Source organism: Ornithorhynchus anatinus, chromosome 2, assembly GCF_004115215.2.
Source record: "Ornithorhynchus anatinus isolate Pmale09 chromosome 2, mOrnAna1.pri.v4, whole genome shotgun sequence".
Lineage (NCBI taxonomy): Eukaryota > Metazoa > Chordata > Mammalia > Monotremata > Ornithorhynchidae > Ornithorhynchus > Ornithorhynchus anatinus.
In genome coordinates this window covers 45712611-45737703 of record NC_041729.1, presented here as the reverse complement: position 1 = coordinate 45737703, position 25093 = coordinate 45712611, and the positions used below count along the sequence as shown (strand labels likewise).

Genomic DNA, 25093 nt, shown 5'->3' with positions numbered 1-25093 from the left:
GATTGGAGGGGTCGGAAGCCAGATTGGAGGGGGTCCAGGAGAGAATGGGAGTTAAGGAATTGTAAGCAGCAAGTGTAGACGACTCGTTCTAGGATCTTGGAAAGGAAGGGTAGTAGGGAGATAGGGCAATAACTGGAAGGGGAAATGGGGTCGAGAGAGGGTTTTTTTAGGATGGGGGAGACATGGGCATGTTTGAAGGCAGAGGGGAAGAAGCCATTGGAGAATGAGTGGTTAAAGATAGAAGTTAAGGAGGGGAGGAGGGCAGGGGCGATGGTTCTTATCTCCTAACCTCTCCCCCAACCCCCAAATTCTGACCTTTTGCACCATATCATCAAGAGATGATTGCTCTTCCCACAAGGGTAGATGTGACATATATAATAACATGGGTAGTGTCAGATTCTCCAATGGGGCCCTTGCATGAACAGGATTCATCATAAGCTTGGGTAGCAAAGATGCAAATTACTAGTTATGTTTCTGTTGGTAACTTTCATTTTAATATGACATTACTAGAACTTAGTGGGCAAAATAAATTTCTAGAACTTTTCTGAGTGCCTCAAAGGGCAACCTTTGACCCAGTGAGTCCCATGAGTAAGTGGGTAGGGAGTGGGATAAAATAGCGAAGGAGAAAGGACCAAAATTTGGAGAGAGTGAGGAACAGACCACCATTTAAACACACAGAGCTCTAAAATCAAAGCAGTCTTGACTTCAACAGATGTCATCGGCAGCAGCAAAGTGTCACGCATGATACTACGTAAATGAGAATTGATAAGTGAAAGATTGGGTCTCTGACCTTGAAGAGTTCACAGTCTAATGGAAGAAAAAGCAGGTAAGGGGAGAAGAAAGAGCACTTCAGTAGAGATGCTAAAGGCTGGCCTTACTAAGCAGAATCCCAGATGTTATTTCAGGTAAGGAGCATCCACTTTAAGATCTCTGAACAGGTCGGTCAATACTGCATTTTTTTTAAATGGTATTTAAGAGACTTACTATGAGCCAGGCATTGTATTAAGCTCTGGGGTAGATACAAGCCAATCAGATTGGACACAGTCCATGTCCCACATGGGGCTTACAGTCTTAATCCCTATTTTACAGATGAGGTCACTGAGGCACAGAGAAGCTAAGCGATTTGCCCAAGATCACACTGGACAAGTGGTGGTCATAAGAAGAACCCAGGTCCTTCTGACTTCCGGGCCCGTGCTCTATCCTCTAGGCCACACTGCATCTCTACATAGAAGAAGGGAAAAGAGGAAAAAACTATTGACTGACATGAGGAAAGGAAATGAGTCTCTTCTACATTAAAAAGCTTATTTTGTAGCCTAGAACTAGCATAAGTGAATGTGCCTGAAATGTAATACTTTGGGATTCTCTGCCTTACTGCCAAAATTGATACAGGTTATTTCACCTGGGTGAATTTCACCCTCAAAACTGATGCAGTGTACTATCAAACGGATTGAAAATACTTCCAGTAAAGTAGAACATTAGAGACATTCCTGCATTTGGATCCTACAGTGAGTAGGAGCTTCTGAAATGGCCCCATTGTGCTTCCAAACCCTTCAGAAATAATTCAAATTTTTCTAAGATTTGTTCCATTGAATAATCATGATGAGAACTGTAGATGTGGTGAAGTTACCCTCCATATATGTCTCCTTGTGAAACTGAAGAACTACATGTAACTAACCTGAAGCAATTTATTTAGCTATTTATACATTGCAAGCAGATGTCTATTTGAAAAGCTACAAATTTGGCTTCGATGTCATTTATAGTTTGGTTGTAAAACTTTTTTTTTCTTGGAGGAAGAACAGCTTGTTCTTGGTTCATAAACAGCCAGCCACACTACTAAGATGAGGTTCCTGATCAAAACCGGATCGGAAAAATCCTGGCCAAGAAGGGGGGAAAAAAAAATACCTCTCGGGGAAAAAAAAAAACCTGCTAACCTGCTAGCATCCAATGTCTACAGACATTACATCAAAACCTTTCCAGAAAGAGAGGAGCACCTAAGGTTAGGGAACTTAGGAAAACAATTCCTACAGCAACAGTCTTTGGAAACTACTCTGGTTGCTATTTTTTCTGATCTTAATTTTCACAAGTAAAGGAAGATCAGAAATATTGGGTGAGAGGAGTCAATTCAGAAATATATAGAGGGCTGCAAGGAGTGATCCTAATGACTCAGTATAATAATGTTGGTATTTGTTAAGCGCTTACTATGTGTCTAAGCACTGGGGTAGACACGGGAATCAGGTTGTCCCACGTGGGGCTCACAGTCTTAATCCCCATTTTACAGATGAGGTAACTGAGGCACCGAGAAATTAAGTGACTTGCCCAAAGTCACCCAGCGGACAAGTGGCCGAGCCGGGATTCGAACCCATGACTTCTGACTCCAAAGCCCGTGCTCTTTCCACTGAGCCACGCTGCTTCTCGATTAAACTCAATGTCAGCACTATGCTTTAGAAAGGACCTCTACATGTTATAGAGATTAAAAACTGGCCTGAGATCTTTTTACTTAGTACCTTTCTAAGAGCTAAAAACTGATCAGCTGAAGACTTACCAGGTATTTTTCACTAAAGTAGAGGAGTGGTTCTGGTCAAATCCTCTTCTGGTTGATCACTTCCATATGCCCTCTTGCATAGACTATTCACCCTCACTTTCAGACATAATTACTTGGCTTTTATAGTTATGTGTTGGTTAGCCTTTTTGTATATTGTACACTCCCAAGGACTTAATACAGTGCTCTGCACATAGTAAGTGCTGTGTAAATATTAGTGATTGGTTAATTATTGTCCTTTAAATTCAAAGTTTATCAAGGAAGCTCATCTATGGATGTATGGCCGAAAAGGTAAGTACAAGATTTCTAGCCTTGATTGCATAGTGCACATACAAAGCCTACTTTTTTGTGTTATTGTGTTGTTTGCCACACTTGTTTTCACCTTTACCTCTCAAGCCTCCTCAACCCCTTCAAAAAGAACATCACTGTTCTTAATTGCACTGTGCCTTAATGGTCTGCTGCATAGTTGTCTCCTAGTTTTCAGGTAAGATGTACGTTTGTCTGGGGCTCTATTGTATGTATCTTTAAAAGGTATCCTCTCTCATTTTCAGGTAGTGCTGTAAACAATATTTGAGTACCCACTTGGTGCAATGCACTGGGAAACTGGGAGCTTGGGAAAGTCAAAACAAAGAAATGAAGTGTTCCCTACCCATGAGGAGTTTACACTCTATCAGGGAGACAGACACAAAAATATTTACAAATATGGAATAGTCACAACAAATAATTAAATATGCACTTGTATAAACAGATTCAAAAGTGCCAAACATGGTATAAATTCATAAATGCTAGGGACAGCTGGTTTTATATGACTTAGAATGTTGGGGAAAATAATTGAAGAAGGCTCCTTGGAGGGATTTTAGGAGGGCCTTGAATGTGGGGAGAGCTACAATCTGTCAGGTTTGGGGAGTCAGGAAGTTCCAACTTGGGGGAACAGCATGTATATAAGCTCCTTGTGGCAGGGATTGTATCTACCAACTCTCTTGTACTCTCCCAAGTGCTTAGTACAGGGCTCACATACAGTAGGCACTCAATACCATTGATTGATTGTGATTGAATGAAGAGTTGGAGGCAGGAATGTCAAGAGCAAGAAACAATTAGAAGGAAGCTTGGGAGGCACAAAGAAAGCAAATTGGGGGAAGAGCAAGTGAAGACAGCATACATACAATGTGGGGTGAGATGGTAGACAGCCTCAGAGTAAATCTTGAGGAGTCTTCATTTTTAATTTCTTTCTTTTTTAACACAGAGGGATACTGGAAGCCATTGGAGGGTTTTGAGGAGAGGAGAGATGTGGGCAGGGCCCCAGTTAGGTGTCTTACTCTTATTCATTTTGATGTGTCCCAACCAGAAAAGCTAGGAGACTGTCTTCATTCTAGGGCTTTGCTTTCTGTGATGATGTCTTTCACTTGATGTTGAGTCTGACCTATAAGAGATGTTGTGGAAACTAGTCCCGGGGGTCCAGCTCACACAACCTTATGTTATTCTGGTCAGCATTCTGGCTCAGAAGGCTTTCATTTAGATCTGAAGCCTATTACCATGCTGCCATTACACACTGTCTGACAATTTCCTAAAGGATGGCTTGTCCATTAAATATCCTACTTCTTGGTCTATCGTTGCTTTGTTGCCCAGTATACTTCAGTCAGTCAGTCAATCATATTTATTGAACACTTACTGTAGACTGAACACGGTACTAAGCTCTTGGGAGAGCACAAGATAACAATATAACGGATGCATTTCCTACCCACAACAAGCTTATAGGGTAGAAGGGGAGACAGACATTAATATAAATAAGTATTGCATAGATAATAGATTCTGTAATGGCATTTTGTTCTATGCTGCCAATTCAAGATTGTTCATTTTTGGAAGGGTTTACCTGGCACAGGCCAATGCATTCCTTTAGTTTAATTTTTTTCTTTTTAACGATATTAAATTGCTTACTACTTGTCAAACACTGTTCTAAGGACAGGGGTAGATAGAAGCAATTAGGTTGGACACAGTTCCTGCCCAGTATGGGCCTCAAAGTCTAAGTGGGAGAGAGAACAGGAGAACTGAGACCCAAAGAAGTTAACTGATTTGCCCAAGGTCACACAGCATGTGATTGGTAGAGCTGGGATTAGAACTGAGTTCCTCTGACTCTCAGGCCCATGCTCTTTCCGCTACGGCTCTGCTGCTTCCCATGACTTACTGTGGGTCCAGAGTGCTTGGCTGAGTTGGTATAGCAGTTTACAATCATTTATACATCTCTTTGGTTCTGTAGGTCCGTGGGGCAGCCATTAGCATGAGGTGACTCTTTAAATAACTGGTTCTAAGACTTCAGATGATGCTGAGAGTTTGTTGAGTTGGAAGTTTCCCAGTGGAATAGACTTATACTCTAATACCAGTGCCCAGGTCTTTTGTTGCAGCCTCCAACATGGCAACGTAGAATGAATTAATGTGAATAATGCCCTTGCATCCCTGTCTTATCCCATTGGTAATGGAGAATGGATTAAGCAGGGCGTACCTAACTTTGACATAAGCAGTCATGTTGTCATGAAGCAGTCTCAGCATCTTAGTGAATACTTAAACCTCCTCCTCCCTCCCAGTTTTCCCCGCGAGGTCATGACCACCCACAATAGAGCAGGTTGCTACTCACCAGAGGATAAGTTTCTGTGACCCTGGCAAAAACAAACATGAGCAAGAATCTATATCTTGCAGGTTATAGGCAATATTTCCAGAGACTTACTCATTAGGCTTATTCCTAAACTTGTCCTAGCCACACTAATGAAACCTTATTCACTGACTGCATTAAGCATCTTCTCTAGACTGTAAGCTCCCTTTGGGCAGGGAATATGTCTCCCAACTCTGTTTATATTGTACTGTCCCCAGATCGTAATACAGTGCTCTGCACACAGTAAGCGCTCAACAAATACCATGGATTGCATTTCATGTTTTCCCATTCCCCTACCTGCCGCCATTCTAAATGGCCTCATAATAGCACTGTACTCACAAAAAAGAGAAAGAGCAAAAGGATATATAAAAATTACACTTAAAAATGAGATGGAATCTGGTCAGAAGAGATGCAGGAGTTCCAAGTGGCACAAGCGATGAGCCAGGAAAAGAACAAGCAAATTTTTGCTTACTTTATTGTTGAAAGAAATCTTTGGACCTTTGTAATAGCCCAAACAAGAGAGACTTTAGAAAATGCAGTTTGTCCCATTTTTTCTGAAGCTCTGACTCACAAAACTATTCATATGGTTGATGACTGGCTGATACGGTGATGAATAAGGTTCATAAAGGTTGGAGTTTATGTAACAGATTTGTTCTAAAAACCCTATTTATTTCAAGAACTTGTTTATCTTCACAGCCCAACTGGGAAGTAGGGGGTTAGTACTATTTTTTGAATTTTGCAGTTGAAGAAATTAAGGTACAGGGAAGTAAATGGAAAGATTAATTTCCTCAACCCTTTTTTTTTTTAGACTCTGTCATCAATTGTTGCTAATCAGTATTTATGGAAGATCTGCAAGATACTCCTACTAGGCCCTTTGCAGAGCACAGAAAAGATGTGACTCCTGTCCTCAAAGAAGTGCTCAAATATAACCTTAGTTGACGCTGAAACATTTTTTAAAGCTTAAGTAACAGGCCTCAGCATAGGATGCTGTACTACAATGAATTCTGGGGTTCTGATCATGCCCCCAAATATTAACCAATAATAATAGTGGTATTTTAAAATGCCTACTATGTGCCAGGTACTGAACTAAGCTTGGGGGAGATTATAAACAAATTGGGCTGGACACAGTCCCTGTCCCGCATGAAGCTCACAATCTTAATCCTTGGCTCACAGTCTTAATCCTTGGCTTGATGGCTTTAAAGCACTTTATCACTTTGCCCCCTCCTACTTCACATCGCTACTCTCCTACTACAACCCAGCCCACACACTTTGTTCCTCTAATACTGACCTTCTCACTGTAGCTCCATCTCATCTCGCCGCTGACCTCTCGTCCACATCCTACCTCTGGTGTGGAATGCCTTCCCTCATATCAGACAGATTATTGCTCTCTCCCACTTCAAAGCCTATTGAAGACACATCTCCTCCAAGAAGCCTTCCCTAAGCCCTCCTCTCCTCTTCTCCCACTCCCTCTGCATCGCCCTGACTAGCTCCGTTTAGACTGTGAGCCCGTTATTGGGCAGGGATTTTCTCTATCTTGTACATTCCAAGCGCTTAGTACAGTGCTCTGCACATAGTAAGCACTCAATAAATACTATTGAATGAACTAGCTTCTTTCATTCTCTTTCCCATCCCCACAGCACATTTGTATATATTTATAATTTATTTATTTTCATTAATGTCTGCCTCCCCCTCTAGACTGCGAGCTCATTGTGGGCAGGAATGTGTCTGTTGTTATATTGTACTCTCCCAAGCGCTTAGTACAGTGCTTTGCAAACAGCAAGTGCTCAATAAATATGACTGAATGAATCCCCATTTTACAGATGAGGTGACTGAGGCACAGCGCAGTGAAGTGATGGGCCCAGGGTCACACTGCAGACAAGTGGCACAGGCAGGATTAAAACCCATCACCTTCTGACTCCCAGGCCCCGTGCTCTATCCACTTGGCCATGTAGATTCCTTATGTTACCTATTCCTGTTTTTAACTTGATTACCCACACTTACTGGGTCCTCCTCAGATCTCATCTAAATCCACTCCCTTGGAGAACTTTCTCTCACATACCTTCAACTACCACTTCTACGTGGATGATTTCCAAATCTACAGCTTTAGCCCTGATCTCTCTCCCTCTCTGCAGTCTCACATTTCTTTCCGCCTTCAGGACATTTCTACTTGACTGTTCTGCTGTCACCTCAAATTTAACATGTCTAAAACACTCCCAGGGAAGCAGGAGGGCAGTGCCCTCCCCTCCCAAGCCAGGCATCCCCTTCCTTGCCCTTACCCCGATCCTCCAGTGAAGCATTGGAGCAGCTCTCACTCCCCAAGGGGGGCTGTGTCAAAGTCTCTGGGAGAGCTGGGTCCTACCTTCCTCAACTGGGAGCAGCATACCAATGCTCCCACCCAAAGCCTGTTCTTTCTCTGACTTTCCCGTCCCTGTAGACGACACCACCATCTTTCCTGCCTTACAAGCCCATAAATTTGGGGTTATCCTTGACCCCTCTCTCTAGGCTTAGTACAGTGCTCTGCACACAGTAAGCGCTCAATAAATACGATGGATGGACTACTAGGTTCTGTATAGATCGTGGCTACAATGTCTGCACTTAAAATTATGAGAGCCGCTGAAGAGTCTAGCCAGTAAGTGGCTGACGTATTTGGGATTGGTCTTGATGTCTTTTTATTAAGTTCCCTTGCAAACGTTTGTATGATTTTCTTTAACATGGCAGCCACCTTTGATAATTGTCTCTGTCTTTTTGAAAGATTGGGTTCCCACGGAGATGGGAGAGAGTAAATGGCATGTAAGATCAGAGTTCCAGTTCTTCAAATTCAGTAAGAGAAGGTTAAAAATGAAAGTGAGGTAGGGTGGGAAGTTGGGGATTTTGTACAGCAGGCGGCCCCTGGGTGGAGCCAGACCCACACCAGATAACCTCCTCACCCTGCACTGTTCCGACTGGGGAATTCTCACCTCTTTCCACCCAGGAAAGGAATTCCCACTTCCATGTCGAGGGGAATTCCCGCCCACCCAGAAGGCTCCCCAAGCTTGGCAGCTCTTCTGAGCCGGAAGGGAAGGAGGCAGTGAGGGGCTCCAGGCAGGAGCAAGAACAGAAAAGAGGGCAGGCCCAGGATTTAGACACTCATCAGGCAGCCGCCAGAGCCTAAGCAGCATTGGTATCCTGCTCCCAGTTGAGGAAGGTAGTCTCCCAGAGACTTTGATGCAGCCCCCGTTGGGGAGTGAGAGCTGCTCCAATGCTTCCCTGGAGGATCGGGGTAGGGGCAAGGAAGGGGATGCCTGGCTTGGGAGGGGAGGGCACTGCCCTCCTGCTTCCCTGGGGTAAGAAGGGCAAGGGGAAGAGACTCATTTCTGCCAATTACTAGCCCAATGTTACCACACATCACACTGTGCCATGCATAGCATGAGGTAATGCTAATACCTGTCAGGTTGGAGGGTGAGGGAGCATAACACTGAGTCATAATAATGATGGTATTTGTAAGGCACTTTACTATGTGCCAGGCACTGTACTAAATGCTAGGGTGGATATAATAATAATAATAATGTTGGTATTTGTTAAGCGTTTACTATGTGCAGAGCACTGCTCTAAGCGCTGGGGGGATACAAGGTGATCAGGTTGTCCCACTTGAGGCTCACAGTCTTAATCCCCATTTTCCAGATGAGGTAACTGAGCCACCGAGAAGTGAAGTGACTTGCCCACAGTCACACAGCTGACAAGTGGCAGAGTCAGCATTCGAACCCATGACCTCTGACTCCCAAGCCCTGGCTCTTTCCACTGAGCCACGCTGCTTCTCTAGGGTTGGACACTGTCCCTTGTCCCACTTGGGGCTCACAGTCTCAATCCCCATTTTACAGATGAGGTCACTGAGGCCTCACACAAGTTCACACAGCAGACAAGTGGCGGAGAGGGGATTAGAACCCATGATCTTCTGACTCCCAGGCCCACGCTGTATCCACTACGCCATGCTACTCCCAGTGCCCCTCGGGGCAGGTGGGTGGGTTTGATCAGGCCAACTGCCCTCTAAACAGGAGTTGCGCAGGAGTGGATACAAGACACTTAAAACTTTCAGATTCTCAATGAAGTAAGCTACATCAGTGTATGTTTAAATTGTATGATTGGGTCTTTGTGTACCATCTGCTCACAGGTTTCATTTTGTTCGACAGAAGGAAAAAAAGGTTGTTGACCCTTGATTTAGAGTATAATCTCTTTAAGGACAGAAATCTTAGAGTTTTGCACATCTGGATGTTTTATTCAGTGCCCAGTGCCCTGGAGGCAATTTAATGATATTAACGATGTTGAAAACATTTACTCCAATATTACAACTTATCAATGAAATGGCAGGACATGGTCTCATCCTTATATTTTAAAAACTTACTTGAGAATTCTAGAAATGTTACCCTCATATTTTATGTGACATTCAATCAGTCATATTTATTGAGTGCTTACCATGCGCAGAGCACCGTACTTAAGCATTCGAGAGTACAGTATAACAGAGTTGGGAGACCCATTCCCTGCCCACAACAAGCTTACAGTCTGGAGGCGACATTCTGGTAAGTGGTGGGAGGGGCCATCACAGAGGTTATTGTAAACTTCTGCTTGGGGAATAGGCACTTGCTGGTTTCCTTCCTCATCATTTGTACAGCAAAGAGCTCTGTGAGCAGAGGCAAGAAGACTCAGGAGATGGAGCAAAGCCCTGAGAGACAGAACACAGGGTTCTATAAACAGGTTGGCTGTTGAACTTGCTCTGCAACCTGGGCAGATTGCTTTATCTCATTTTATTTCAGTTTCTTTCTGTGTTTGTTATGTGTAAATAATGTGTATCAATTCCCTGAGGTTATGGGAGGATTCTTGCTATGCTAATAATTGTATTGCAAACTGATGGGTCATTCAGCCCACAAACCGGTTGCTCATTTTGAAAGCAAGAATTGGCTGCTTCGGAATTTTGGGCTTCTTGGCACAGCTTGGGTGGTCCAAACCTAATGCCAAATGTGCATCTTTTTATTATGGTGTACGACTGGAGCAGGTCATTAGCAGACTTGTTCTGTACTGGGACACACTTCTCCTATTTCTGTGATTGTGGTCCTTGGAAAGTACATGTGCAATTCTGGGCCACTCTATTGATTGAATTTTCTTGTTTTGGAAAGATGTAGGCCTTTTTAGGGATAGCTGTACTTTCTAGGCATATTAATATATGGAAGCTCACAATATACAAATGGATTTATTTACATTTGAAATGGCTCTTTTTTCTCTCAAGTTTTAGGCCCATGCTTTTATTTATATCTGTAAATTAAGGATCAGTTTTATCCCCTCTTTCATTTTGCTGGGGAAGAGGGAAAAGTTATATTCTGGGCAGAGAGAAAAAAACCATTTTATATACCACCCTTAGCTGGTCATATTCAGCAATGGAAGATTTCCTGCATCATAGTGTAAAACTAGTGCTTGTGAAAAATCCTGAATCTACAAATTTTAAGACTTTTGAGATGGATTATTCTCAAATAAGATCCAGCTATGGTAGAAGAGGGCAGGGAACTAGCCTACCAACACTGTTAGATACTTAAATATTTACCAGTCAGATTGAGTGCTTACTGTGTTCTAAGTGCTTGGGAGAATACAATATTACAGAGTTGGTATACTGTTCTGTGCCCATGAGTTTACACTTTAGAGGGTGATTGATTGATTTCTTGCACATCATTCGACACAGATCCAGAAAATGTTTAAAGAATACAGTAATGGAAAAGGGGTGTTTTCAGGCAGGGAGATTTTTTTTTTTCTGGTTAAATGAAAAACATTTGTTCCAAGATATTAGGTGAGGAAGATGTACCTATTAGATACTTAGATTAAGTATGAAGATTCCAAAAGCTATTACAATTAGGTTAATGTCTAGGAGATTCTCCTGTTCCCAAATAATTTAGAGAATGATGCCTGTTCTTCTGTCAATTGTGATAAACTATTACTACTAATACGATTGAAGACTGATGTGGGTGAATACTCCTTTCAGAGCTAAATACACAGGGTAACCAGGGTGATGGCCTCCAGATGCTGGGCGGTAGAACTGTGGGTTTAAGGTAGCAAGGATCAAATTTTCTGATCTAGGGAATGTATACATCATCTGGGCACACTATTATCAAACATTTATTGAGTGTTTACTGTGAGCAGAGCACTGAACTAAACACTTGGGAGAGTACACCATAAGGGTTGGCTCGCTGTGGGCAGGGAATGTGTCTGTTTAATGTTTCATAATAATAATGGTATTTGTTAAGCACTTACCTATGTGCCAGGCACTGTTCTAAGCGCTGGGGTGGAAACAAGCTAATCGGATTGGACACAGTTCCTGTTCCATGTGGGACTCACAGTCTCAATCCCCATTTTTACAGGTGAGGTAACTGAGGCCCAGAAAATAATAATAATTATAGCATTTGTTAAGCACTTCTATGTGCCAGGCATTATATTAAGCACTGGGATCGATACAAGCACATCAGGTTGGACACAGTCCCTGTCCCACATGGGGCTCACAGTCTTAGTCCCCATTTTACAGATGAGGTAACAGAGGCACAGAGAAGTGAAGTGACTTGCCTAAGGCCACACAGCAGACATGTGGCAGAGCTGGGATTAGAATCCATGACCTTCTGACACCCAGGCCTGCGCTCTGTCCACTGCATCATGCTGCACTATACTCTCCCAACCTCTACTCCTAAGGTAGAGTGCTCTGCCCACAGTAAGCGCCCACTCAAAAGGATGGAAAGAATCGGTAGGCATGTCCTCCGCCCACAATGAGCTTATAGTCTGGAAGAAACAGGATTTAAAACAGGAAACAAACAGGAAAAAAACTACTCCTCTCCACCTATCAAAGCAGTAGCGAGGCAGTACCCAATCTGAACCCAGATATACCCCGAGTTCACCCACTTCTTCAGAGTTTTGGATGCCTCATTGGTTGTGAATTCGAGGGGCGAGGAGGGTCTGCTGAGGGACGGAAGCAATCCCAAAGGCATGGAGGCTTTAAGAGCCTTAGTTCATTCATTCATTCAATAGTATTTATTGAGCACTTACTATGTGCAGAACACTGTACTAAGCACGTGGAATGTACAAATCGTCAACAGATAGAGACAGTCCCTGCCCATTGGCGGGCTTACAGTCTAATTGGGGGAGACAGACAAAAACAATAGCCATAAATAGAATCAAGGGGATGTACATCTCATTAAAACTACAGCAATAAATAGAATCAAGGTGATGTATATCCCATTAACAAAATAAATAGGGTAATAAAAAAATATATACAAATGAGTGGACAAGCACAGTGCTGAGGGGAAGGGAGGGGAGAGGAGCAGAGGGAATGGGGGGGAAAGGAGGGCTTAGCTTAGTACTCTTAGTACAGTCCTCTGCACATAGTAATAATAATAATAATAATGGCATGTTAAGTGCTTACCATGTGCAAAGCACTGTTCTAAGCGGTGGGGAGGGGGAAACGAGGTAATCAGTTTGTCCCATATTGGGCGGAGTCGGGATTAGAACCCACGACCTCTGACTCCCAAGCCTGGCCTCTTGCCACTGAGCCACGCTGCTTCTCTAAAGAGCCCGGGTTTGGGAGTCAGAGGTCATGGGTTCTAATTCCGCCTCCGCCACTTGTCCACTGTGTAGACTGTGAGCCCGTCACTGGGCAGGAATTGTCTCTATCTGTTGCCGAATTGTACATTCCAAGCACTTAGTACAGTGCCCTGCACATAGTATATATATATATACTATTGTATTTATTAAGTGCTTACTATGTGCCGAGCACTGTTCTAAGTGCTGGGGTAGATACAAGGTAATCAGGTTGTCCCATGTGAGGCTCACAGTTTAATTCCCATTTTACAGATGAGGCACAGAGAAGTGAAGTGGCTTGCCCAAGTTCACACAGCAGACAAGTGGCGGAGCGAGGATTGGAACCCACGTCCTCTGACTCCCAAGCCTAGGCTCTTTCCACTGAGCAAGGCTGCTTCAAATACTATTGAAGGAAGGAATGAATGAAGTCACCTCCCTGGGCCTCAGTGACCTCCTCTGTAAAATGGGGATGAAGACTGGGGGCCCCATGGGGGACAACCTGATCACCTTGTATCTCTCCCAGCGCTTAGCACAGAGGAAGTGCTGAACGAATGCCAACATTATTATGATGGGGTGGAGAAATAACTGCCGAATTGTCTATTCCAAGTGCTTAGTACAGTGCTCTGCACATAGTAAGCACTCAATAAATACTAATGAATGAATGATTGCTGAATTGTCTATTCCAGGCGCTTAGTACAGTGCTCTGCCCACAGTAAGCGCTCAATAAATACTATTGAATGAATGATTGCCGAATTGTCTATTGCAAGTGTGTAGTACAGTGCTCTGCACATAGTAAGTGCTCAATACTATTGAATGAATAATTGCCAAATTGTCTATTCCAAGCGCTTAGTACAGTGCTCTGCACACAGTAAGTGCTCAATAAATTCTATTGAAAGAATGAATGATTGCCGAATTGTCTATTCCAAGCGCTAAGTACAGTGCTCTGCACAGAGTAAGCGCTCAATAAATACTATTGAATGAGTAAATGATTGCCGAATTGTCTATTGCAAGCGCGTAGTACAGTGCTCTGCACATAGTAAGTGCTCAATACTATTGAATGAATGAATAATTGCCTAATTGTCTATTCCAAGCGTTTATTATAGTGCTCTGCACATAGTAATCGCTCAATAAATACTATCGCATGAATGAATAATTGCCGAATTGTCTATTCCAAGCTCTTAGTACAGTGCTCTCCACATAGTAAGCGCTCAATAAATATTATTGAATGAGTGAATGATCGCCGAATTGTCTATTCTAAGCGCTTAGTCCAGTGCTCTGCACAGAATAAGCGCTCAATAAATACTATTGAATGAGTGATTGCCGAATTGTCTATTGCAAGCCCGTAGTACAGTGCTCTGCACATAGTAAGTGCTCAATACTATTGAATGAGTGATTGCCGAATTGTCTATTCCAAGTGAGTAGTCCAGTGCGCTGCACATAGTAAGCGCTCAATAAATGCTATTAAATGAATGGTTGCTGAATTGTCTATTCCAAGTGTTTAGTACAGTACTCTGCACATAGCGCTCAATAAATACTATTGTATGAATGAATGATTGCTGAATTGTGTATTCCAAGTGTTTAGTCCAGTGGTCTGCACAGAGTAAGTGCTCAATAAACACTATCGAATGAATGAATGCCGAATTGTATGTTCCAAGCGCTTAGTCCAGTGTTCTGCACAGAGTAAGCGCTCAATAGATACTATTGAATGATCGCCGAATTGTGTATTCCAAGTGCATAGTCCAGTGCTCTGCACAGAGTAAGCGCTCAATAAATACTATTGAATGAATGAATGATTGCCGAATTGTCCATTCCAAGTGCATAGTCCAGTGCTCTGCACATAGTACGCGCTCAATAAATACTACTGAATGAGTGAATGATTGCCGAATTGTGTATTCCAAGTGCTTAGTCCAGTGCTCTGCACAGAGTAAGCGCTCAATAAATACTATTGAATGAATGAATGAATGCCGAATTGTCCATTCCAAGTGCAGAGTCCAGTGCTCTGCACATAGTAAGCGTTCAGTAAATACTACTGAATGAGTGAATGATTGCCGAATTGTGTATTCCAAGTGCTTAGTCCAGTGCTCTGCACAGAGTAAGCGCTCAATAAATACTATTGAATGAATGAATGAATGAATGAATGCCGAATTGTCCATTCCAAGTGCAGAGTCCAGTGCTCTGCACATAGTAAGCGTTCAGTAAATACTACTGAATGAGTGAATGATTGCCGAATTGTGTATTCCAAGTGCTTAGTCCAGTGCTCTGCACAGAGTAAGCGCTCATTAATACTATTGAATGAATGCATGAATGAATGAATGCCGAACTGTCCATTCCAAGTGCAGAGTCCAGTGCTCTGCACAGAGTAAGCGCTCAGTAAATACTACTGAATGAGTGAATGATTGCCGAATTGTCTATTCCAAGTGCATAGTCCAGTGCTCTGCACAGAGTAAGCGCTCAATAAATACTATTGAATGAATGAATGCCGAATTGTCCATTCCAAGTGCAGAGTCCAGTGCTCTGCACAGAGTAAGCGCTCAGTAAATACTACTGAATGAGTGAATGATCGCCGAATTGTCTATTCTAAGCGCTTAGTCCAGTGCTCTGCACAGAGTAAGCGCTCAATAAATACTATTGAATGAATGTTTGCCGAATTGTCTCTTCCAAGCGTTTAGTCCAGTGCTCTGCACAGAGTAAGCGCTCAGTAAGTACTATCGAATGAATGAATGCCGAATGGTTTATTCCAAGCGCTTAGTCCAGTGCTCTGCACACAGTAAGCCCTCAATAAATGCTATCGACTGAATGGATGCCGAATGGCCTATTCCAAGCGCTTAGTCCAGTGCCCTGTACACAGTAGGCGCTCAATAAATACTACTGAATGAATGAATGCCGAATTGTCTATTCCAAGCGCTTAGTCCAGTGCCCTGCCCATAGTAAGCGCTCCACCAAGACTATCGAATGAGTGAATGATTGCCGAATTCTTTATTCCAAACGCTTAGTCCGGGGAATTGAACGAAATAGCCCCCGCCGAGGAGGCGGGAGGAGAAGGAGGAAAGGAGGAAAGGCGGCGGCGGAGGCCGGTCTCCACCCCCGCCCGCCTCGGAGCGCGGCCGCCATTGCTACCGGGCGGGCGAGGGAGAGAGGCGCGCGCCCGCGCGAGGCCGAGGCCTGATTGGCCGCGAGCCCCAGCGCGAGCCCCAGCGCGAGCCCCAGCGCGAGCCCCAGCGCGAGCCCCAGCGCGAGCCCCAGCGCGAGCCCCAGCGCGAGCCCCAGCGCGAGCCCCAGCGCGAGCCGCGGAGGAGGTGTAGGGGGGGGGGGGGAGGGGGAGGACGGACTCCCCGTGTGAGCGCGGGGGTGCGCCGGGGAAGGTGGTCCGGGCGGAAAGGGCCGCCCCGGAAAGGACGTTCCGCGGCGCTCGGCGTTGGCCGGCCGCTCCGCCCCCCCCCCCCCCCCGCCGCCGCCGCCGCCGCCGCCGCGGCCCCTCAGGGGCTGGATGGGGGAGTCGGGCGCGATGGCGAGCGCCGCCGAGCCTCGCCTCCTCTCCTGGGGTGACCGCAGCGGCCCCGGCCCCCGATGAGACCGTCCGCCGGGCCGGCTGCGCTGCCCCGTGGTGTCCCCGTGGCTGGCGAGGAGGATGTGGACTGGCACCGGCCGGTCCTTGCGGAGCCCCCTCTCCAGGTCCCTCTACATGAATATGATGAGCAGCCCCGACGAGCCGGCAGCCCTCGGCTGCACGAAGGAGCACCACCAGGTACAGGGGGTGTCTGCGGACCAGGCCCTCCCCTCCTCTCCTCCTCCTCCTCCTCCTCCTCCTCCTCCTCCTCCAGGAGCCCCTGCCTGTCCTGGGGCTGCCTGCCCTCTTGCTATTGTGAAGGGGCGCAGACCTGCCCAACTTCACCCCCCTTTTGCCCCCCATCTCAGCCCCACTCCCACCCCGCACCCCCAGAAACTTTTTTCCCCAACGAGTCCCCACTTCAGCCTCCAAACCCACCTCCTCCAGCCCCTTCGTCTCCCTCCGTGCCCATCTCCCCGGCCTGAGGTTCCCTGCGGGGGACCTTTTGTTAAGACGGGTGGGTGCCTCGGTGGCTGGAGACGTTTTGCATGCAAAAGGGGAAAATGGCCTTTTTTTCCCCTCCCTTCTTTCCCCCTCTTCCAACTGCAGATGCCCCCGGAGCTGCCCCCCCTTCCAAACCCCCTGCAAACCCCGCACCTCAAATGCCCAGGCCTCCGCTTCCCAGGCAGGGGATGGTATTGTTCTTCTGGCCCTGCTGGTGATTGCGAGGACTTTGCCACCTATTCACTTTTCGGAGTTGAAGTACGGGGAGGTTTGGCCTCTACGCTTCTCGCAGGGTCAGGGTGGGAACTTCAGGGCCCACCGAGGTGGGCCGGGACCCACCTGGCACTGGAAAGTTTCAAAGGCCAGCTCCCCCCTCCCTCCACCCCCTCCCCAACCTCCCTGACTTTGGCACACTGAAACCTGAAAGTCCTAGGGACCCTGGAAATCATACAATGGGTCATAAAAAAAGAGAAAAAAAAAAACCGTTCACCGTGAGGGGTGAGCAAGTCTCACGCTACTCATTCCGGTGACATTTTTGCAGACCTTCAGAAAAATCCGATTGTAAGGCCTTGCACCAGCCGCCTCCCACTCCCTCCTCCGCCCCCAAAGAAGGAAAAAAGAAGGTTTTTTTTTTAAAAGCCAAACTTTCTTCTGTGCCTCCGATTGTTACCAGCCACAGATGCTGGAAGGGATGGAGTGAAAGTCGTGGTTAATTTTCAGAGTTGTATGCTCAGAATGAGGTGGCACCGTCAATCCCCGCTGGTCTTTCTTTAGAGCCAAACTGGTCTTATGGCAGGGAAAGAATGTCTTTGCAGGCCGTGTATGCGGTGTGTGCATATGTGTACATGCAGTCGAATAATTGCAATAGCGGACGTTGCATTTGAGGCTTAAATTCAGTTTCTGGGGAGAGATGAGGTCTATGATAGTTGAGTTGAGCCAGAAGTTAACGTCGCATTCATTAAAAATAATTTAAGAGGCTATTGGAGTCCTGCCAGGTATTTTGCTGATATACCTAGTATTTATATAGTGTTTTATGATTGCTAATGAATGCACACAACAGCCCATATTGCATGATTATTTTTAGTGCCCATATTTCCTCGGATTTCACTTCTTTGTTATCAGGGCAAGAGGGGGAGTAACTTTCGTGGGTGAGAGAGTTTGCACTGGAGTTTAAGCGTATTTTCCTCACCTAAAATGCATGAAAAAATTATCTGGAAAATAAATGAGGTGACACCTCCTTTGTAGAGAAACGAATGACTCTTTAGCTCCGAGCACTGATTTATCAGATGTTCAGCAGTGATCCTTTGTATTTTTTTTTTTAAAAAGCAGATCTAAATTCTTTATTTCTCGAAGTCCCAACGGTGCTGGTTTTCATTGCCGAGCGCTTACTTCTGCGGCATACCCGTCACACAAAATATTGGGGTGGGCAATTCTGATGTTGCGAAGTGTGTGAGGCATGTGTGTGGGAAGGCACTGTTTCATTACTGAAAGTTTCTCATCTTAGAAAAAATAGTACTTAAATATAACGGTTATAGTACGGGTAGGTAGTAAAGGGTACTGGGGAAATGAGAATGGAATAGTTAAAAGTTTATTTCGGATGATTGGTAGAAATAAAGAAATTGGTGAGCACTCTGGCCTATTAATCATGTGGGGCAATGGCAGGATACGTTTAGATGCAAATGTTTTACTTGTAGAATAGGACCTCAACAGTGCTGATGAGTTTGGGGTGGATTAACTTGACTAACTTACACAAGATGGTTAATTTTAAAAACTGACATAAAAGTTTCATCGTAAGTAAACTAATAACTTGTTTAGTGGAAAGCTAAAGCGTTGGCATCGAAGTTTCAGGAAAAATCGGTGCTTGTATCCAATACTCCATTTTGCTTCTGGAGAGACAATAAGTTGTTGCTCATTAAATGGGAAATTTTCATCATTTCTTGCCATTGAGGGTCAAATTAGTGTCTATGAGTATTCAGGGAGGCAAGTATTCAGGGAGGAAAGAGGAAACATATTTTGAAGTGCATCAATAAATATATGTTCTCAAGAATGCTAACTTGTGAAATACTTTAAAGAATAAATATTACAGTCAACAAAGAAAATGCGTGTGTAGAGATTTGAGGGAGATTATGGGGTACCTTTAAGGTATCTGCTAGATTGTGACCTCATTGTGGGCAGGGATTGGGTCTGTTGTTGTACTCTCCCAAACGCTTAATACAGTGCTTTGCACACAGAAAGTGCTCAATAAATATGATTGAATGAAAGGTAAGAATTTAAGGTGTCTTCCCATTCATCTTTTCTGTGAGACCTTAAATCTCAGTATTTTGACCTTGTCCATTAGTTTCTTTGTAAGTGAAATACATACATTTTGGAGAGTCTTTTTTTGGCCTCTGCAAGTTTTATGAAAAGTGTTGCATTGTTCATTTGACTATGTAGGCCCTGCAGCCATCCACATCTGGTTCTTTTGGAGGGTTATGGATTTGATTGAACCACACTTTGCTCAATAGTTTCTTCTGGTTCTTTTATTTAGACTCAAAATGGAAGGTACGAAGTGTATAATAAAAACCGTGGGTAGGGTTTGATCACGTGACTCTTAAATTTTGCTATATCCAAGAGATTTGGTTTATGCGTAGAGAAAGAAACACCCTTAAAATTATAAGCATTTATAGGACATAGCAGCAGCAGTGTTTTAATCACCCAACTTATTATGCCCCCTTGGAATGTAAATTCGTTTTGGCCCATTCCCTCAACCCACAGCTATTTATAAAAACTATACATATATATATTTATAATAGCGGATGGATCTGGTTATATAGGTGGTCTAGAGCTTCTCCAATTTGGCAGCAAGTTCTTTGATCACAAATTACAAAGTTTGATTGGCTCCCAAGAAGAGAGTCCACTCTAAGTGTGGAGCTCGTCCCCTGTTTGAGGATTAAATAAAACTCTATGATCTGCATCATCGTCTTGATGGTTTGTCCAGCTGGGAACCAGCTGAGGACCCAAGATTTTAAAGTTAATGCAACTACCAGGAAAGTATTGAAACTTAAACCACAGTGCTTAGCTCTTTTATAGTAAGAATCAGCGGGTAACCTACGTTGATGCAACTGGAACACAGTTGATTCATTTCGGTTCAGGCCTTCCAGTCTTACCGGTGTCGATAAAGGCTATCTTGCAAAGGGCCCAAAAATGTTCAGTCAAGTATTGAATATCTTTTGACTCACCAGTGATTGCCCATTATTGAGAATCTGTGTAGTTTGGGGCTCAGAACTTTGTTCTGCCAAAGCTAATAAGCCCAAAATAGAACAAGGAGCTATTTTCTGCATGGCCACTTACTAGATTATTAGCTCCTCTAATTATAATAATAATCATGGTATTTGTTAAGCGTTTGCTATCTGCCAAGCACTATTCTAACCACTGGGGTAGATACAAGGTTATCAGGTTGTCCCATTTGGGGCTCACAGTCTTAATCCCCATTTTACAGATGAGATCACTGAGGCACAGAGAAGTTAAGTGGCGGAGCTGGGATTAGAACCCATGACCTCTGACTCCCAAGCCCGGGCTCTTTCCACTAAGCCACGCTGCTTCTCTAGGTCAGGTATCTTGTCTAATTCTTCTGTTGTACTCTCCCAAGCGCTGAGTACAGTGCTGTGCACACAGTAAGCACTCAAGTATCATCGGTGGATTGAATGTTACTTTTCTTGCTAAACCTTGTAAATCCCAGTAGGAGGACATCTGGGTTGTGACAAAGATAGCTGTTGGATCTTGCAAAAATGCCCCAGGAACCGTTAGTTGTCTCAAGTTGTACAAGAACCCGTAATGTTTCAAGCCATTCAGTTGAAGACCCAGGCTGTCACTGATAGATTTTCCTGTCCCCCTCCTCGCCCCGTCTTGACTGAACTATTTTCTAGTCTGTTGGAGTCTTCTGCAGCCAAACGCCTGAAAGACGTTGAGCTCCTTGCCTTCTTTAAAGCCCGTGCTTGAAAGCTCTGATGAATGTTCTCCTCAATCACAGATTAGTTTCCTTCCACTGATGGGTATAACAGGGATCTATACGTTCCCACTAGGTAATGCCACAGGAGACTCTTGAAACTTTCAATAAAAGCCCTATTGTTTAGTATCCCAGCTGCTCCGAGCCTGTATTAAAATCTTACTAAAAGTTATAGCAGTGATTGAATATTCTTAGTGAGTCCGCCGGTGAACTAGCTCATTTTGGGAGGTAGTGATTTTTTTTCCCTTTTCGTTTTTTTCCATAAATCCAACCCAAGCAACTCAGTCTCATATCGATGATGCACAGAGTTGCCTCTGGTTTGAAGATGATGATCTTGATGGTGAGAACGAATCCATGAATGCACTTACGTACCTCAGAAGTGAGGTGTCTTCATACTATGTAGAGTGAAATTCAAATCACCAAGCTCATCCGGGTTATACTAGTCCTTACAAGGAAGGCAATTGCTAGGTTTCAAGTATGAGTGGTCAGTCTTAGAGTAATTTTAGTTTAAAAATATCTTCCAGTATAGTGTCCTTGATTGTAGGGTTCCTCAATGTGATAATGCCTTTAAATCTGTGTGTGTGAGAGAGAGAGATGGAGAGTGTGAGAGTTAGTTTCCCCACAATGATTGTTGACTCCCTTTTACCTTTACTCTGACTCTCCTCTCTGTGTCTAACTGCCCTCTATTTTGGCAGCAGCAACATCAGGGTGGGAGCTTGGAAGTTCCACTGAGCTTTTGGGTCCCACCTCTGGTTTTGTACTGGTATGGAGACACGCTATCCCAGAGAGGCTGGGCTGACCATAAGTAGCTTGGAGAACATTTTTGCCCTTTTAATGCACCCTTCCTTATTCTGTCCCATAACCTTTCCTTCCTCCTAGTCATTCTGGGAGTCAGAGAACACGGGTACTAATCCTGACTCCACTACTTGTCTGCTTTGTGACCTTGGGCGTGTCTCTTAACTTCTCTGTGCCTTAGTTATCTCATCTGTAATATGGGGACAAGACTGTGAGGCCCTTGTGGGACTTGAACTGGGTACGACTTTATGATCTTGTTTCTACCCTAGTGCTTAGTACAGTGCCTGTACACAGTAAGCACTTAACAAATACCATTTTAAAAAAAGTTATCACCATACCCTGCTAAGGGCACTTTGACTATGTAATTAGTCTCCCAAATTTTCACTGAAATAGACTTTGAGTCAGAAAAGATCAAGAGCCATTGTTCTGTACATTGGAATCTATCTGTAAAATTTGTTGTGTTTTTTTAAAATTACTCTAAAATGTTTAGAACTTCATTGACTCCTCACCTAAAAGCCACTAATTGCTTTACAGCTAGTTCTTATATCCTGTGATTTGAAGATAACATACTCTTACCATTGTGCTCAAATTCTCTCTTTATAGAAACCAGAGGATGTCATGATGTGTAGCATATGTTTGATAATTAGTTGAAACATCCAAAAGAACCAACTGGGGAAAATTTTACCTTCATCAATTTCTCTTCATCCCAGAAACAAATAAAATTTTAGAGGGAGATAATGTTTCTACTTATGGGATATAGGCTTAATTTATCTGCCAGATTGTCTGAAGGGTCAAAATCCATATGCGTAGTGAAAAAATCTGTAAAGCACCAATATAGGCAAAGATTTTTAGCAAAAAAAATATATTTTTTTAGTGATTATAATACTTTCAATATGGGGTACAAGCGTTTGCAGAGCCACCATTAGTGGAGTCTGCAGGGTGTAGTCTGTTATTAAGTGGCATATTGATAAATTCTCTTTACTTACAACCATTTGCCCGCAGTGATGGTTTGGGGTCTTGTTACAATGAAGGGAAGAAAGAGAGAGCACTTTTACAGGCATTTCTTTGAAATACTTCCATGTCTGACAATCAAATCCCATTTTATAATCCTTGTAAATAAGGACTGATTAGAAATAATTCCAGTTTGATTGCAAGTTTATTCTTAAGAAAAATAAATTCCTATAGTTAATGCAGAATGAGGAAAATTTCAGTAGGGATCTTCAAAGATGGCTTTTAATAAGACCCTTTGCAAACTGCCTCTGATCTCCAGCTGAGGGAGCCTGCCCTGCAAGGGAGGATTGGTGCGCATGGTATTCATGGCGAGACATTAACAAGCAGAGTGCGTTTTCCTGCCTAAGTTATTGTGCCTGGTGTAGCCTTTGAGGAGAACATATTCAAAGAACTCCCTCACCTATGCGGAAATACACATTAGCCCACAGTCATGCCGCCCTGGGCTGTGATCTTTCGCAGTTCTCCAGTTATGCCGGGCGGGGCCAAAGGACTGCCTAGATGAGAGAGAATACCATATTGCTACAGGAAGTTTTGGTGCTTCAGTCGACAAGCACCTTTCTGCCCTGGTCTGCGTCTCAGCAAAGTGGGTGGGTTACAGGCTGGGCAGCTAAAGATTAAGCACCTAGTACAGTGCTCTGCCCACAGTAGGCGCTCAATAAATACGATTGAATGAAGGAATCCTCTCTGAGATCACGACTCCCCAAATCTTGGTTTTCAGTTATATGCAGAATTATCTTCTGTAGGAGCGAGCGAGCATTGAGTCCTGTAAGCTCTTTTAATACAAGAGGTGAGAAACACAATGAATGCACAAGAACTTCAGATTTTTTTTATGGTATTTGTCAAGCACTTACTCTTTGCCAGTCACTGTACTCAGTGTTGGGGAAGATACAAGATAATCAGGCCGGTCACAGTCCCACGTCCCACCTGTATCTCACGGTAGTAAGCCCCATTTTCCGGGTGAGGTCACTGAGGTACAGAGGAGGTCACTTGACAGCTAAGCGGCAGACCTGGGATTAGATTCCCAAGCCTGTGCTCCTTCCACTAGGCCACGCCAGTGCTAGGGAGGTAAACATTTTGTCCGGACAAAATAAATGGCAGAAGAAGGTATTTTGTTTTAATCAGAGCCACATTAAAGCCCCACCTCGTCACTTGAAGTGGAGTGGAGCCCTAGAATTGGGGTGGGTGGATCTGGGTTGGATCCACTCAGGACTAGAGGAGACGGTGATCATGGTTCCAGGATCCACTGCTGCATATGTGAGGCAGGTTCACCTGTGTGGGAGCCGCAGCCGACGGGCTTTCCTTTGCCAGGGCAGCAATGCTCCCGCCCTCAGAGGACCAACAGAAGGGCATCCGGAAGGAATCCAAGCCAACTGAAATGCAACCGGGCCCTCCCTTTGTCCTGACCCAACTCAGCCTATGAGCCAGGAGGACTTTCCGCCTCTAAGTAGCTGTTCCAGGGACCCAGAACCCTGGGCTCCGAGACAAACATTACTGAGGAATTCCAGGGTGTACCCCCGTGATGGAACCCAGACACCCACCTTTCGGGGGCCAGTTTTTGTAGGAGAAAAAGCAATGGATTGTTGCCTGCTTGACCTTTTCAATGTTTATCCATTCCCAAGATATAAAACCCAAGATGAGAATCATGAGTTTTTAATCAATGCTTTTTCATGAGTAGGCTGTAAAGCCTAGAAGCCCAGTTCTGGACATCTGCCGTCTCAAATCCCTTCAAGCCATTTCAACTGGATTATGGCATTCCTCCATTACCATTTGAAAGCGCTCTGTAATACTCTAACCAGCTTCCATATTTTTCAACCAGATAGCCACACAAACCCAGAGATTTCTGGGTGTGATTGGAATATGAGAAGTCTTTGGACTAAAACACCACATAAAGCAAGATGCTGTTGAAACAGCTGCTTGCATCAGCTGGGGTTTCTTTTGGGAAACTAAGCTTGTTGTTTGCACACAATACGTAAGGTATACAACCTGTGGTAATGCAACTTTTCTAATGATTGTGCAGCTTAACCACTATTTGTAGGGCAGGCTTAGGCAACTCCTTTCAAAAGCCCCGGAAAAGCAGAAATAACTCATAGGACTGAGAAACTTAGTGCTTCTCCTGTGTGGAAGGATCCATTTTTTGGTCGTGGCAAAATACTACTACTGATAATAATTATTAGAATGTATTAATAATAATGATGACAGTGATAGTAATGCAGTGGCATTTAAGTGCTTAGTGTGTCAAGCACAGTACTATCTGTTGGGGTGGATACAAAATAATCAGGTCAGATTACAGACCCTGTCCCAGATGGGGCTCACAGTCTATGAGGGAGGGAGAACAGGTATTTCCGATTTTCCCATTCCCCAATTTTGAGGAAACTGAGGCCCAGAGAATAATAGTAACGATGGCATTTGTTAAGCGCTATGTGCCAAGCACGGTTCTAAGTGTTGAAGTTAAGTGACTTGCCCAGAGTCATAAAGCAGGCAAGTGGT

General features: G+C 44.2%; 1 protein-coding gene across 1 annotated transcript in view; it reads left to right on the top strand.

Moving 5' to 3' along the window:
- Positions 1-16227: 16227 nt before the first annotated feature.
- Positions 16228-25093, top strand: part of METTL9 (methyltransferase like 9) — a 51344-nt gene continuing 42478 nt past the window's right edge. The window contains exon 1 of the mRNA XM_029057556.2: positions 16228-16509. Within this exon, the coding sequence (XP_028913389.1) occupies positions 16393-16509 (117 nt within the window). The 5' untranslated portion in view covers positions 16228-16392. The remainder of the gene's footprint in view (positions 16510-25093) is intronic.